At 34.1% G+C, this 15,183-nt stretch overlaps 1 protein-coding gene across 1 annotated transcript; it reads right to left on the reverse strand.

The window, feature by feature from the left end:
• Positions 1-9,957: 9,957 nt before the first annotated feature.
• Positions 9,958-10,938, reverse strand: LOC138239126 (olfactory receptor 1E16-like). The gene has a single exon (XM_069189758.1). The coding sequence runs from the start codon at positions 10,927-10,929 to the stop codon at positions 9,958-9,960; it is 972 nt and encodes a 323-aa protein (XP_069045859.1). The 5' UTR covers positions 10,930-10,938.
• Between the last annotated feature and the right edge of the window lie 4,245 nt (positions 10,939-15,183).

Genomic DNA, 15,183 nt, shown 5'->3' on the forward strand with positions numbered 1-15,183 from the left:
GACAGGCACAGGCCTGCAGAATGACAACCGTGCTATGAAAACCACAGCAACAGTAAAATATGAAAAGGCTAATAACCAGCAGAAAACAATTATAATGAACATCCTAGTGTTTGTGTTGATTGTACTACTTCTCAGAGGAAAACAAATAGATACAAGTCTTTCGTAAGACATAACAACAAGGGACAGAGATTCTAGGCCATAGAAAGAATGAACAAACAACATTTGAGTTAAACATGTCTCATATAACACAAATCTTGAGTCAAGAAGAAATTGACCTATACATTTTGGAATAAGAGCTGTGCTAATACTCACATCTACTACAGATAAATTAAAAATGGCTATGTACTTCGGTGTATGAAGACACTCTGACAGCCATATAATGGACATTAGAATAAAATTTGCTATCAGGGTTCCAAGGTAAATGAAAGCCAGAAATATGAAATAATAATCACTGTGCTGCAGATTCTGAAATCCTGAGATCAGAAACCCCACGGTGGTGTTTTTCTCCATTGCTGCCAGCTGCTGAAAGAGGGCTTCAAAATCCCCCTCTTCACTTTTCTCCAGCCGAAAATCAAAAAGGCAATAAAAAGTAAAGGAGATGACAATACTGTAATATTAACAATGATTCTAGTAAAACAGATATAATAAGAACATCACATCCTCTTTTTCAATTTCATTTGCCAGTAATATAGTTCTGACTATTACCAAATTGAAGGGATATCATATGTGATTTGTCTATATCTCTCAGTTCTCTATTTGCTATTATTTAAGAGTATACTGTAGGTAACTATGCAATATGACATATAAACAAGATATAATACAGAATAATAATACAGAAGCTCTTTCTAAATTTATGTAGGTGTGCTAACTATATTTTGTACCTGACAGAAAGATGATGGTAAAATGTATTCTGTGTGCTCTTTGTATATCAACACCCTACTATAAGATATCCACTTATACACCAGAGCATACAGTAGCTGTCATCACTTTTTCCTCAAGTGGTATGGCAATTCCTCTGTGCATGTGAGCATGCTATTCCTCAAAAAATGAATGCGAACTTCCACTCATTTGAGTGGATAATATACTGTACCTCCCGGAATCAAGATATTAGTTTGAAAAGAGTAAGCAGTCTCTGCAAACATAAGAGAATGTATCAAAAGTGGTAAAATTCTGTGTTTTAACAAGAATTCTGCTATTGGAAATTTCATGCTGAATGGTTTTCTCAATGAGCGTGGGTTCAGGATTAAATAGATTAAGAGTCAGGAATACCCAATAAATCTTGTCTGTATCTGTTAATATACTGTACCAGTGCATTCAATGCCAAATACAAGAGTGTAAAAAGTATACAGTACTCCCTTTCTTTTAAACTTTTGATCTTAGGGTCATTGAGACAACACTCATATTTGGCACATAGCAGTGTACCTGTATACAGCTACTGTATATATGGAAGAAACAAAAATGTGTAGAAAACATTGAAATATGACTTTTCCTAAATTTAATTTCTGCCCTTAAAAACAATTATGCCATCAAACATCCTCCATGTTTTTAAGGAATCCTAACCCTAACCCTAGCTATGGGTTTGGGAAGGTTAGGGTTAGGGTTGAAATTTTGTTCCAAAAATCCAACTGAGTGGATAATATACCTCCCTGAATCAAGATATTAGTCTGAAAGGAGTAATCAGTCACATCAAAACTAACACTATATCTCAACAATCGTAAAATTCTATGTTTTGACAAGTATTCTGCTTTACAAATTCAAATTTTTTGTTAATTGGTTTTCTCAGTGAGCATGGTTTCATGATTAAATAGGTCAAGAGTTGGGAATACCCAATAAATCTTGTCTGTATCTGTTAATATGCCAGTGCATTCAATGTGAAATGCAAGAGTTTGAAAAGTATACAGTACTCTCTTTCTTTTAAACATTTCTTTTTATGACAAATTACACAACATTCCCCTTTGGGGCAATGCATTGTAGAGCCATAAATACAAGGGAAAAAAATTGATGATAACACTGAATTGTAGATAGATACTTTATTGATCCCATGAGGGAAATGGCAGTGCAACAGCAGCTTAGCACAATGCAATAAATGATACAATAATCCAACAATATATTACATACAATACAGTCAGTGAGAAGTGCACTAAAATAATTACTCATATTACAACATATACAAAAAAACCCAGAACAGTACAAAAAAGGTTGTATTGCACATTATAAATATAAAAATAATTGCACAAGTCCCTAGCATATATTGCACACACAAAAAAACAGTTGTAAACAGGAAAAAACAAATGTAAGCAGAGAGTTTAATGTTTAGTCCAAAAACAGGTCAATGTCAATGTTGCCCCTGCTCAGACACATAGTGGATTAATTGTACAGTCTTATGGCAGAAGGCAAGAATGACCTTCTGTAGTGCTTCCTTTCGCACCGTGGTTGGATCAGCCTATTGATGAACGTGCTCTTCATTTTCACAAGCATGTCAGAGAGGAGATAGGAGACATTGTCCATTATGGCCATTAATTTGGACACCATTCTTCTCTCAGCCACTACCTCCAGGGGGTCCAGGTCAGACCCAATGACAGAGCTTGCTCTTTTGATGAGCTTGTTTAGCCTGTTAGCATCCCCTGCTCTAATTCCAGAGCCTCAGCACTCTACCGCATAGAAAACGGCACTCATTACAACCAACTGATAGAATTTTCTATTTCCCTAAATTTCATTGCTGTCCGAAAACACAGCCTTGCCATATAACATTCTCTACATTTCGTAGGAGTCCTAACCCTAGCTAAGGTTTTGTGTATGTTAGGTTTAGGGCACAGACTTTTTTGAAAGATTAAATGCAATCTTCCACTTATTTGAGTGAAAATATATGATACAAATAAATAAATATAATAATAATACAAAAAATAGTAAATATTAAAATTACGTTTTTTATAGGTATTCTGTTCTTGAAAAGTTTCTGTTGAATGGTCAATGGTTTCAGGGTTAAGTCTTTAAAAATACTGTAGCTTGAAGCCACTGCATTTAAACCAAACATTATGTTCAATATGTTTAATGCTTAGATGTAACATCTCTACTCTGTTATAAATATGTATTTTGTATTTTCGTTTTGTATGTGTACTCATATACATGAATACACATAATTGAATGAATTACTGTATATTTAATAGTTTAAACTACGAAAAGAGAGAAATTCAGATACAGATGCTCAGTTTTGAAATGTGTAGAATGTTACGGATGCAGACTAGTTGAAAAAAGTGCCTTAGCGGGAAAAGGATCAAAGGATGAATCCTAGATCCACAATGCATTCTCAGGACCAGGCCTTTAAAGTGGTAAATTTTACAAATCGGCGATTCAAAGATACAGTACTTGTGGGGATGAAGTCTCTCTAATTTGATTGTAAATTAATCTTTGGACAAAACTATGTGAATCAATATATATTATACATTAATAAATTAAAGAAATATATAAGATGGGCTATACTATTCAGGTTCTAGATTATACTTGAACCGATACTTCAGTTTTCTTTTTCACTTAAATACCTATTAGTAAAAAAATAGGGTTAGGTGTTCAATTTTATGTACTGTGTGCATAATAACCCTAAGAGCTAAGCATGTATTCTTTAATTCTTTAATGGGGAAAACTCTCACAGTTCCAGACTAATGAGAATATAAATGATTTACTGGAGCAGCCTTCTGCTTTCTGATGAACTTCTTAATTTGCTCCATTACCTCTTCAGTTTTTAAGGTGTATATGATGGGATTCAGCAGAGGAGGCAGGGCTGCTGACAAAGATGTGTTGAGGATTCGGGTATCAGTGTCCACTAACAAGTTTGTCCATCCTATCATATATGTTACCAAAAGAGGAATAAAAAATATGGCCACTAAGGCTAAGTGGGCTGTGCACGTTTTAAATGTTTTCAGCTTCTTCTGTCCAGTTGAAATCCTTGAAAGAGCAGCTATAATGCAGATGTATGATAACGTGATCAGAGCTATTGGCACAAAAAAGAAAATAATAATATACATTTTGGCTATGGTCCAATTTCGAGAATTGTCACTGCAGGCCTCTTTGAACACTGGTCCATGATCACAGAAATAGCTCTGAATTAGCTGAACATTTTGACAGAATGACAAGTGTGTAATAAAAACAGCAGATATAATGTGGATCACTAAAGCCAAAACTGAGCAAAAAGCAATTATGATGAGTATCCTGGCGTTTGTGTTGATTGTACTGCTCCTCAGTGGAAAACAAATAGAGATAAATCTTTCATAAGCCATAACAACAAGAGACAGAGATTCTAATGCATAGAAATAATGAAACATGAACATTTGAGTTAAGCACGCTTCATATAACACAAATCTTGAATTAAAAAGAAATTGATCTATACATTTTGGAATAAGAGTTGTGCTAATAGTCACATCTATGGCAGATAAATTAAAAACTGCTATGTACTTTGGTGTGTGAAGACACACTGACAACCATATAATGGACATTAGAATGATGTTGGCTGCCAATGTTCCCAGGTAAACAAAAGCCAAAAATATGAAATAATAATCACTGTTGTGCACATTCTGAAAACCAGCTATCAGAAACCCCACAGGTTTTGGGAATGTTTTGTTTATCTCCATTTCTGACGGCAACTGAAAAAGTGCTTCCGATTCCTCCTTTTCAGTTTTTCTCAGCCTAAAATGTAGAAAAAGAAAACCGTTAAAATATGACAACACTGCAGTACTGCTTATGATACTAGTGAAATGACATGACATGACATGTTTCAGTTTCATAACAAGTTATTTAGTTTTGAATATCACAATATTTAATGTGCACAGTGATACGTGTCAATGATTATTTTTATATCTTAAAGTCAAGATGGCTATACTGTAAGGGAAAAAAATAACAAGATTTAATTCTTATAGTCTATTTTATATTTCTTTGGATGTATATTTCTGTTTCATACCTGATAAAAAAGATGATGTTGGAATTCTGGTGCAATTCTTTCTCTGTACTCTGTTGTCTCTGCATATCCTGCCTTAAACCATCCTTTTATGTACCAGAGTGCAGTTGTCATCATCCTGTCCTCGAGTGGTGTTACAATTCCTTTGTGCATATGAGGATGCTCTTGTGTTACTGTGAAAAAGCTGAACAATAATATCTTGCCTTTGATTGGGAAACTAAGCCCTGTACCCTATCTAGTTTACTGTGATTTCATCTCAGGGAATTCACAGAATCAATTGCATAAATCCATAGAAATCTACTGTTTTCACTTTTAATTAAGGAGGAATAAATAAGAAAAGCCACCGTGGTGGCAGCCATAGCAGCCATGTGGTTTGCTATGTGAAATTATGCTTTTTTAAAAATCTGATATCTAAGGCATTATACAAAAGCTTAAGAGTGAAATTTATTAATTTTCTGTTGTACGTCTTAATAAAATTGTTAATTATATACTGAACATCCAAATATGTGAAACTCTATTTACAATGTTCTCTGAAAAATAGAGTATAATGATTTTGGATATTTGTTGATTTTCCTGACTGGCAGTGATACACTGTACAGTATTGGCTTAATTACATTAACACTAAATCAGCTCATTAATAAGAGAACATAGTAAGCACAGGTGATGGAAGTGATTTCATTTGTTGAATGTGAAGCTTTTGTAAAATTAAGAAGGAAACAGGAAATAAAAGGAACCCATGTGCTCTCTCCTTTCAGTAGAACAATTTCCTCATGCAATTGGTAATATGAGGGGTGGATGAAGTCAGTGCTCTTCATCCTTGAATAGAGACAAGATCACCCTTATGAATGTTAGTAAGTGTTGTGCACATTTACATAAAGTTAATGGCTAAGAAAAGATCAATCAATAAGAATATCTTAGTGTGGTGGTCTGGGCATGACTGTTTAGTTAAGAACAAGGAGAAGAGTAGGAATCGAGATGATGCCACCTGGCTCATCTAGTCCACCAAGTCCAGCTTTGCATCTTACTGCCAACCACTCTTAATAATGTGAGTTTGAAATTGGAAGGTAAACCTATAAAGAGGTATGTTCCCTTGCTCTAAGTCCAGTAAACGGTTGGTGGGTTCCTCATCCTGTCCAGGCAAATCAAAAAATGAGAGAAAAAGCTTAAGGTCGAAGCTGGTGGGGTCAGGCCCAGGCTCACTCGTGTAAGCCACCTTCACCTCATCATTGGGAAAAGAAGATGGGCAGCACACATTATTTAACATTGTGTCAAAAAGAACTCTTGCACCCCTCTGGATCACTTGAATAAGGCTGAGGGGGCTGAAGATAAGGCTCTTGGCAGCATAATGCAGTGTTGGCATCAGCAGTGGGCGGACTTGAGGAAATGAGTGGGGGCCCTCATTGGCTTTTTTGCCTCGGTGTTGAGACCAAGGCGATTGTTGATAAAAATTAATATCTGTTGTAACAGCCTGCTGGTGTCTTCTAAGACTCCTAACAGCTCCATGGTGTGCTGGTCCTGCACCTGAAATGCTGCCTCATGCCATGCCAGAAGTTGGGACAGCTCTCTGGCCTCAGTTGAGTTCTCCTTCTGTGGCTCTGTCATTCTGTAATAACGCTGCAAGAGAGCAACAAAAGAAAAAGGGAAGCCAAAATAGAACAGTAAAATACAAAAAATATACCCAACACTCAGGGCTGCAGAGTGGTAGTGGTAAGAACAGGGACAAGGAACAGGGAAAATGCTGTAATAAGTAAGCAAGCACAAAAACTGGTGTAAATAAATTACGAGGTAGCAAACACACAATACCTCAGCTTATAACAGAGCCCTGAATGAAGGGAAAGGGAAGTATTTCAGGGAAATTAAACAAAGAAATAACAAGTAAATAATAGGTAAATTGGCCACCAGCTGTGAAAATCTGCCCGAGTGTGCTCCAACTGTGCCAGGAGGTGTGGGACTGATTACCGGTGCCTGCGTGGACATCGACAACAACATTCCAACTGGACAACACATATCGTCTAGATTCCTTTTCCAGGTGCATAGACTAGAGATACCAGAGACCAAGGCATGTGCTTGTCCAAGCTTTACCAGAAGAATGGGACTATACAGTAGTTTTTAAAACTTAACAATCCGGCATTGTGTAATGGTGAAAATGTGATCTGAGAATTTTAGGGTCCATTTACAGGCTAATCAGAACATCAGAATGGCTACAAACAAGAAATTGTACTGTTCATATTGTGAATAATCAAATTATTTATTTATAATCTCTTTCATTTTACTTAGACAATGTGTACACCCATATTGTTCACAATTTTATTCTAGGTCCAGTTTTTATATCATTATATATCATTTTAGTTGCATATCGTTATATTTTTGCATAAGTCCAAAGTGCCTATTTTATTACGTTTTTCAGGTGTTTTGTTTTTCTGTTGTGTCATAAACTGTATGAAGGCTTTGTTGTTAGCAGACATGAATGATGAGTTAGAGAACTGTTTAAAAAATTGAGAGAGTAGTACTATAAATCATACAGCATTACCTTAATTGAGCTCTATTGTACTGTAAACCTTAATTGAGCTCTATTGTACTGTAATCCACCAGGGAGGTTTAGCACAGTATCAGTGTGCTGTAGTAATTAGTGAGTCATTCTGAAGCCTAAAGGGCTTCACTGTCACTAAAACATCACAAGAAATATTGAAAATATTTAAAGAAGATAAGATCTCACAGAAAATAAGAATTTACAGCAAAAACATTTAGGTAATTTGCAATAAGACAAAATAATTAAAGCCTATCAGTAGGGGCGATCAAATGGTTTTATTATTTTTAGGTTTAAAGCAATGACCTTGAAGGATAACTGACCTGGTATATAGACAAACAAACAAATATTCTAGTGTTAAAAAAAGGAAAATATGACAGTTTATTATATATATATATTCAAAATGTACATTTAAACAAGAATACAATATACTTGTCAATAAAGGCATTATAGAGTTAAATGCAATTACAGTATCAAAGAAAAAACATTGTAAATTGGCAGATAATTAGCTTAGCTTTACTTGTTTGATGAATACTATCCTAGTGGGATTTTCTAAAAATACTGAGCTGATGAGATCTTGTCAACAACTTGATCTGAGTTAATTTTTGTATTCTTTAAAGGTTTCCATTCATTGAATTGAAAACAGGACTGTTTTTTTAGTTTTAATTTTGTTTTAATCAAACATAACTTAGAAAAATCTTCTTTTTTTTCAAAGTTGCACTTACATACTGACACTTGGTAGATCAAACAGTTTTGTATAAGCTGTCTCTTTTCTGCATAACAAGTGTTGCCCCTCTACAAAATTCTTTCAAGGCAACTAAAAATGAACAATATAAGAAAGCATGTCTTCCTGTTTAATCATTTATTAGTGTTCTTCTTTCTCTCCTTGAAAGTTATTAGTACATCCTAAAAAAAACAAGATTTCACCAAGTGATTCATAATTATGAAGTCTTTTAATTAGTTTTGTAAGTTGCTGTATAGTATAAAGTTATTAAAAAATGTCGGCATACTTTGCAAACAAAACACGGATCCATCACAGAATTGTTTTTACCTTTATTATGTGTTTGAAATACTTTACAAACCTTACTGTATACTGAATGCATTGATATACTGTACAAGTACAGCATTCTACCACACATAACTCACTTTGAGGTTTACAGTATATTATGTAGGCATGAATCTGGAGTAGTTTCAATTGTAATATATGCCCGAACTGGGAGTTGAACCAGAAGTGTAAATTGGAATTGTAAACAAGTAAGACTTACAATGCTTCTACATATTATATATTTAGAAACAGGACACAATGAATTAACAAGATGAGCCCATTAATTAATTACATCTTGATTTTTTTAGAAGATTTCAATTTAAAAGACTATATATTTAGCATCTTAGATTATATATTGGTTATACATCACTGTGCAGACTAGTTATTTAACATAGATTTTTAAAATGCAAACAGATATGGTAAATTAAACAGGACCACATAAAAATGGGCCCTCTATTCAGATGCAAATTCTAAACTCAGCACTTCCTCAATCAGCTGTGTGGTAGCAGGTCTCTTCTTTTACACCAAAAATCTACTACAAGACACTGATTTGTAACTTTGACTTAGCATATGCGTCTAAATATTGGTTGTCTGCTGATGTTTTTATAAAGGACACCTTTGTTAACTACTTTCTAAAGGAAAAAAAAATCTTAGTTCCAGATTATGGTTTCACTATGGGTTTTCTCAGAAAGGGTGTCAGATGCTTTAATTCCCTAAACGGAACAGAGAGCATCATTTGCCACTGTAGCTCCTGTTTGTATGGACAGACCAATCATGAAGAACACAAAATTAATCATAACAGGGTGACTTCTGTAATGTATACTTGTGCATATAAGAAAATATAACATTCAGGTCTAATGAATTTGATCAAATTTTCAAAACAGTGAATGAAATCACAGAAAATGTGTTCAACTATCAAAATTGAAACCTTACAGAATGTCTGCTCTTGAACTTTAACACCATGCAGTCTTTTCTTAGTCTACTGGAAATTTAAAAGTTCCGGATTAGCTTGCTAGAAAAGAAAAAAGTTGTTGACTAAGAGACATTTTTCAATGTACAGTACGATGAGCAGTTAGATTGCCTCCAGATGTTAAAAAAGATTCCTTCCTACTTTATTGCACTCTCTTTCACAACACTTCATTTGTTCTCTTCTGCACAGAAATGCACAGAAACACAAAAAAACGTTCTAGTAAAAATACAACATAGCAAATGAAAAACCCAATGAATATTATGTATGTAACCAATAGGTTATTGATGTAAAAGCTAGACTGTTGTATTTTATTGTGCATTATTATTGCCTTTTGTTGACACTGATTAAATTTGTAGTTTTAAATAGTACATGTTGCACTAAGCAGATTAAACATTATACCACATTTTCTGTGCTCATTCTTATGAGTTGTAATAATTATTTATTCAAAAAATGATCTTGATATTTATCTACTGTATAGTCAAAAGTATCTTGTTCCTTTTATAAAGTTTTCTAATCGCTACCATTATCTCCTCAGTCTTTAATGTATAAATGATGGGGTTCAACAGAGGAGGAATGACAGTGGCCAAGGAAGTGTTTATTATCCTGGCATTGGGGTGAATAGTTGCTGTAAATGCAACAAGGTAGGTGGCAGATATTGGAAGATAAAACACAGCCACTACGATTAGATGAGAGGTGCATGTTTTCATTGCTTTTAAGCGTCCTTCCTTTGATGCAATTTTTAACAAAGCAAATATTATACACAAATAAGATAATGCAATCAGCACCAAAGGGGCAATAAAATATAATGCTGTACAGAATATAGCAATTATGTTATTTGGAGTATAATCATTACAAGCCATACGATATGTTGGTCCATGGTCACAAAAATAACTTTCTATCATAGTTGTTTTACAGAAAGATAGTCTTGTAATTAAAACTACTAATGAAGTCATTATCCCTGCAGTGAGAATCCATATTATTGTTAGCATGATAAGCATTACGGTATTAGTGACAATGACTTGATATTTCAGGGGAAAACAAATAGCAGCAAATCTGTCATAAGCTAATACACATAGAGTAAGTGACTGCATTAAAGAAAAAAAATGCACAAAAAACATATAGGACAAACAGGCTTCATATGCAATAAACCGAGATTCAAACAGGAAGGTGTCAATCAATTTAGGAATAAGAGCTGTGCTTCCACACATGTCAACCACAGCTAAATTAAAAACAGCCATATATTTTGGGGTGTGAAGGCTTCGCTCCAAGAATATAATGAACATGATGAAAGAGTTTCCTAAAACAGTTAAAGCATACACAAGGCACAAGAAAATGTAATAGTACTTCACATGTGGAATGTTAGAAAACCCACTGATATAAAACATCTGAGGTCGAACAAACGTAGCATTTAGCAAAAATGTTGAATTCAGGGAGTTCATGGTAGACTTGCTTCTCTACTTCACTTTTCTGTGACCTGTGAGGAAAAAAATCTAATTCATTCAAGAAATTACCTTTTCCTTACAAGTAACTCTATTATACCTGATAGAGTCATGTCCTGATAGTCTTTTGTTTAGTTAAACAATTGCCTAGACATCTCATCCACTTTTCCCAGGGAAATGGCTAAAACAGCTGTGTTAGGAAACAATATTTAATATCATCTCACAAAAAGAACATGAAATTCGAAATCTATTAGAACAGAGAGGTGAATGCTTTTATAAACTTTACATAGACAGTCCAATTGAACATACACAAAAAAAAAACCCAGAGAAGCCAAATTCAGACTTGACAACATTATCAATAATAAAACACAATTCCAAATACAGAGGCCAAGAATGAATATATTATATTATAATATTCTATATTAGCTTCATGTTAAACATCCTGGAAAGGAAGAGGGGAAAGTCATTGTAGTTCTATAAGTTTTGCAGCTTTGTACCACTATACTTCTAAAATATGTAATTGATTTGAACATCTTTTCACAGTTTAGTACAGCTAAAAAGAGTTCATAGCCTTCTTCTAAATTCATTATAAAATGAAATTAAACTATACATTGCATGGTATATGCGCTTACAGTGTTGTTCACGATTGCACTATCTCCATGAAACACCTGATCAAAGATTAGACTAACAAATGACATTTAGAGACAAACCCATTGTATGAAAGTCAGGGTCAATTTTACCTTCTAATGTGTTCATGCGTTTTTGTAATTACAGTAGAACCAGATATTGTCATTTCTTATTATAAATACTTTCTTGTTTCGAGTTAAAACATGTTTTTACTTGCTCAAACTGGATGACAGAATAATCTGCACATGAAACACTGGATTCATAGTAATAATTAAACAATTACTATATACATAAGTAAAAATTGTTGGTCAGGTTTAATATTAAAGTCTGTGTGCTTCTGCTTTGCAATTCTGTGAAATTTATATCTACCAACAAAAGGGTTTAGACAATGTATTTCTAATGTTAGAAATATATTATGTAATAATAATTAATATGTTAAAATGCTGAATGAATAAGGATTTACAGTATATGTCACATTAATTTGCTTTATGTGTCTTTCATATACCTTTTCATATACTGTACATATATTGAGAAAATTAATAAAGTAATAAAAAGCTATATAGATTTAAAATATTTACTGTATAATACTCACCCAAGGGTTTACAGGGAAAAAATCTAGTTTTCTATCCAGGAACATATAATTATAATATTGTTAACTCACACTGCTTTTTCTTTTTTTGAAATAACAATTTACCATAGCATGCTTCAAGTACAATTAACTGTGTGTTTCTGATTGCATTTGCAGCAACAGGCATTTATAAATGTGTAAACTACTGTATATGATGTTTTTCACTGCCATCTACAGGGGCCATACCAAGCACAATTAATTCCACAAAGAGTACACCTCAGAGATTTCACTAAGAAAGTAGTAGATAATGTATGTTTTGTTTTTGGTTATATGAAAGTTACATCAAAGACTTAATGTTATTTAAAATTGATTATATTTAACACTGAAGATGTAGACAAATAACTCAGTATCAGTTATGCTCTTGTTCAAGTATTGTTGGATGAAGTGCTGCACAAAGCTAGGGAATTAATAGGCCTTAAAACATGTTTACAATCAATACTCCTGTAGGTATGACAGTCATCTCTACCAGTATGTGAGAAGATACTTGCAGAAACTGTCTATTAAAGGCATAAGCAAACTTGTCACTTCCAGTCCACATCAGTCATTTGCTCCTGCCAAAGCTTAATTTGGACCTGGGTTAAAGAATTAAGGATACATTCAGAAATCTTTTGTAAAGTTAAATTTCATGTAATAGCTTAAAAACAATTATGCCCAATTTAGAATTATGTACAGTATAAATTTATAATATGTATTGTATATTATCCCTTTAATTTTATTGATAAAAAACTCATGCATCTTAAGTTCTGTTTTACAGTGGCAACGTGAGTATAAGGCTCCAATCCTGGTCCTGGAGGGCTGGTTTGTCTGCAGATTTTCTTTCCATCTCATCTCTCAAGTTAAATTAGCTGCTTACTGGTTTAATGGACCAATTTCCAAGTTTCTCTGAGCAATTCAGATGCTAGTGCTTAAAAGATACATGGAAAACCTGTAGACACACCTTCCCTCCAGAATCAGAATCAGGCATTTCTGCCTTAGAGGATTCTAAAGTTTAGTTGTGTAGGAAACAGGTTGCTGGGGAAATTTAGAAAAAAACACAAACGGAAAAAAAGCAAAATGAAGAAAGCCTATCAGAAGGGAGTTTCTGATTTCAAATGATGTCATTATTTTGAGAAGCAATAACTTGAGAAAAACTGGCTTGATAAATATATTACTATATAAATATACCTCTCTTCTTTTGAATGTTGTGCTTTAAAATGTCTGTTCCCCACTCTACCATCATTGCCACGGTTTATAGACCACTCAAACGTAATGAAGTCTTTTTAGGTGAGTTTGTCAATTTACTTTAATTTCTATGCCACAGATTTAAGAGGATTCTTATTCTTAGGGAGTTTAATATACATATTGACGTATGGTCTTCCAGTTTAGCTTAGGATTTTATAGCTCTGTTGGAATGCTGTGATCTACCCAGTTTGTTCTTAACCCAACACATACCAAAGGACACGCCCTTGATTTAATCATTGGAGACACCTTTTTTCCACCATCAACATCCTGCTAAAGCCAAACTGCCCTAATATTTTCTGTCTCTTCGCAACTTTGCAACACATTTTTAGATTTCCTTAGCTCCAAGATTGACACCATTTGGCATCACATTCTCTCCACAACACATCATTTCCATGCCTCTTCCCTGCTTGCCTAACTTTACTGGTTCCCTTCTCTCTAACTTCTCTCTTCTTGACTCTGCATCCTTCTGTAAACTGGTTTGGCATATGAAATCCACCAGCTGTATACCCTGTACAGTATATCCCACCACTTTATTTCAGTCCTGTTTTATTTCTCTCTGCTCCATTGTCCTCAATATAATAAATGAATAGGGGTTTTACCAAAGGTCCTCAAAACTGCTGCCATTACCCCAATGTAAAAAAAAAACAAACAGGGCTCTGGAAAATCTAAACAATTTTTGCCCCCATTTCCAACTTACCATTTCTTGCAAAAATTCTAGAACGTCACATTACAATTCAGTTAAATAATCACCTCATTGCAAATAGCTTATTGATCTGATGTGGTTTCCAACAACTTCACACCACAGAAACCTAGTCAAAGTTACTAGCCTTCTTCTAATTGCTTCTGGTTCTGGTTCTCTTTCTATCCTCATTCTACCTAAGTGCTGCTTTTGACAATGTTAACCATGATATCCTAGTTTCACGTCTTGAGACTTTGTTTGGAATTACTGACACTGCACTCAAATGGTTCAAATCTAAACAGGTTCAATAAAACAGACTCACAATCTAACTGCAAATTGTAAACTCAATACTTCCTCAGTCAGCTTGGTGGTTGAAAGACAATTGCTTCTACCTAAAGAAAAAATCAATCAAGCCATTAGTTTGTTGCAATAAATATATGAGATTATAAACTCATTCCCTATTGATAACTTCTTTTAAAGGATTAAAGGACACTTTTGTTAGCTACTGTTAATCCTGACAGTAAAAAAAAATATTGTTTATATACAGTATTATGGTTTCACAATGGGTTTTCTTGAAAAGGGCATCAGATGCTTTCATTCCCTAAAGTGAGCGGTGAGCATCATTTGCCACTGCAGCTCTTGTTTATATGGACAGACCAGTCATGAAGAACAGAAAATGAACCATAACAGGGTGATTTCTGTAAAGTATACCGATGTACAAAGGAAATAAAACATTCAGGTCTAATAAATTTAATAAAATAATATAAACATGGTAAATTAAATTACAGAAGATTTGACAGACGATCAAAATCGAAACCCTACAGAGTTTCTTTTTTTGAATATTTACATGGTCCCGGCAGTGTTGACGCATAGACCTGATCAACCTCTGCACAGACTGCTGTGGGATACTCCACCACTCTTCTTTTGCAGCTGAAGCCATTTGGCAAAGGTTGGATGTTCTAGATTGTTTCATTTTCATTGACACCAAGATAAGATTTGTACTTAAAAATAAAAAACACACTATCTGTGCAGTATTCCACATTTTCCATGAATATTTGCATTTGAGTTGGTATAAGTATTGCTTCCAAGAATGGTCTTG

Source organism: Lepisosteus oculatus, chromosome 5 (genome assembly GCF_040954835.1).
Source record: "Lepisosteus oculatus isolate fLepOcu1 chromosome 5, fLepOcu1.hap2, whole genome shotgun sequence".
Lineage (NCBI taxonomy): Eukaryota > Metazoa > Chordata > Actinopteri > Semionotiformes > Lepisosteidae > Lepisosteus > Lepisosteus oculatus.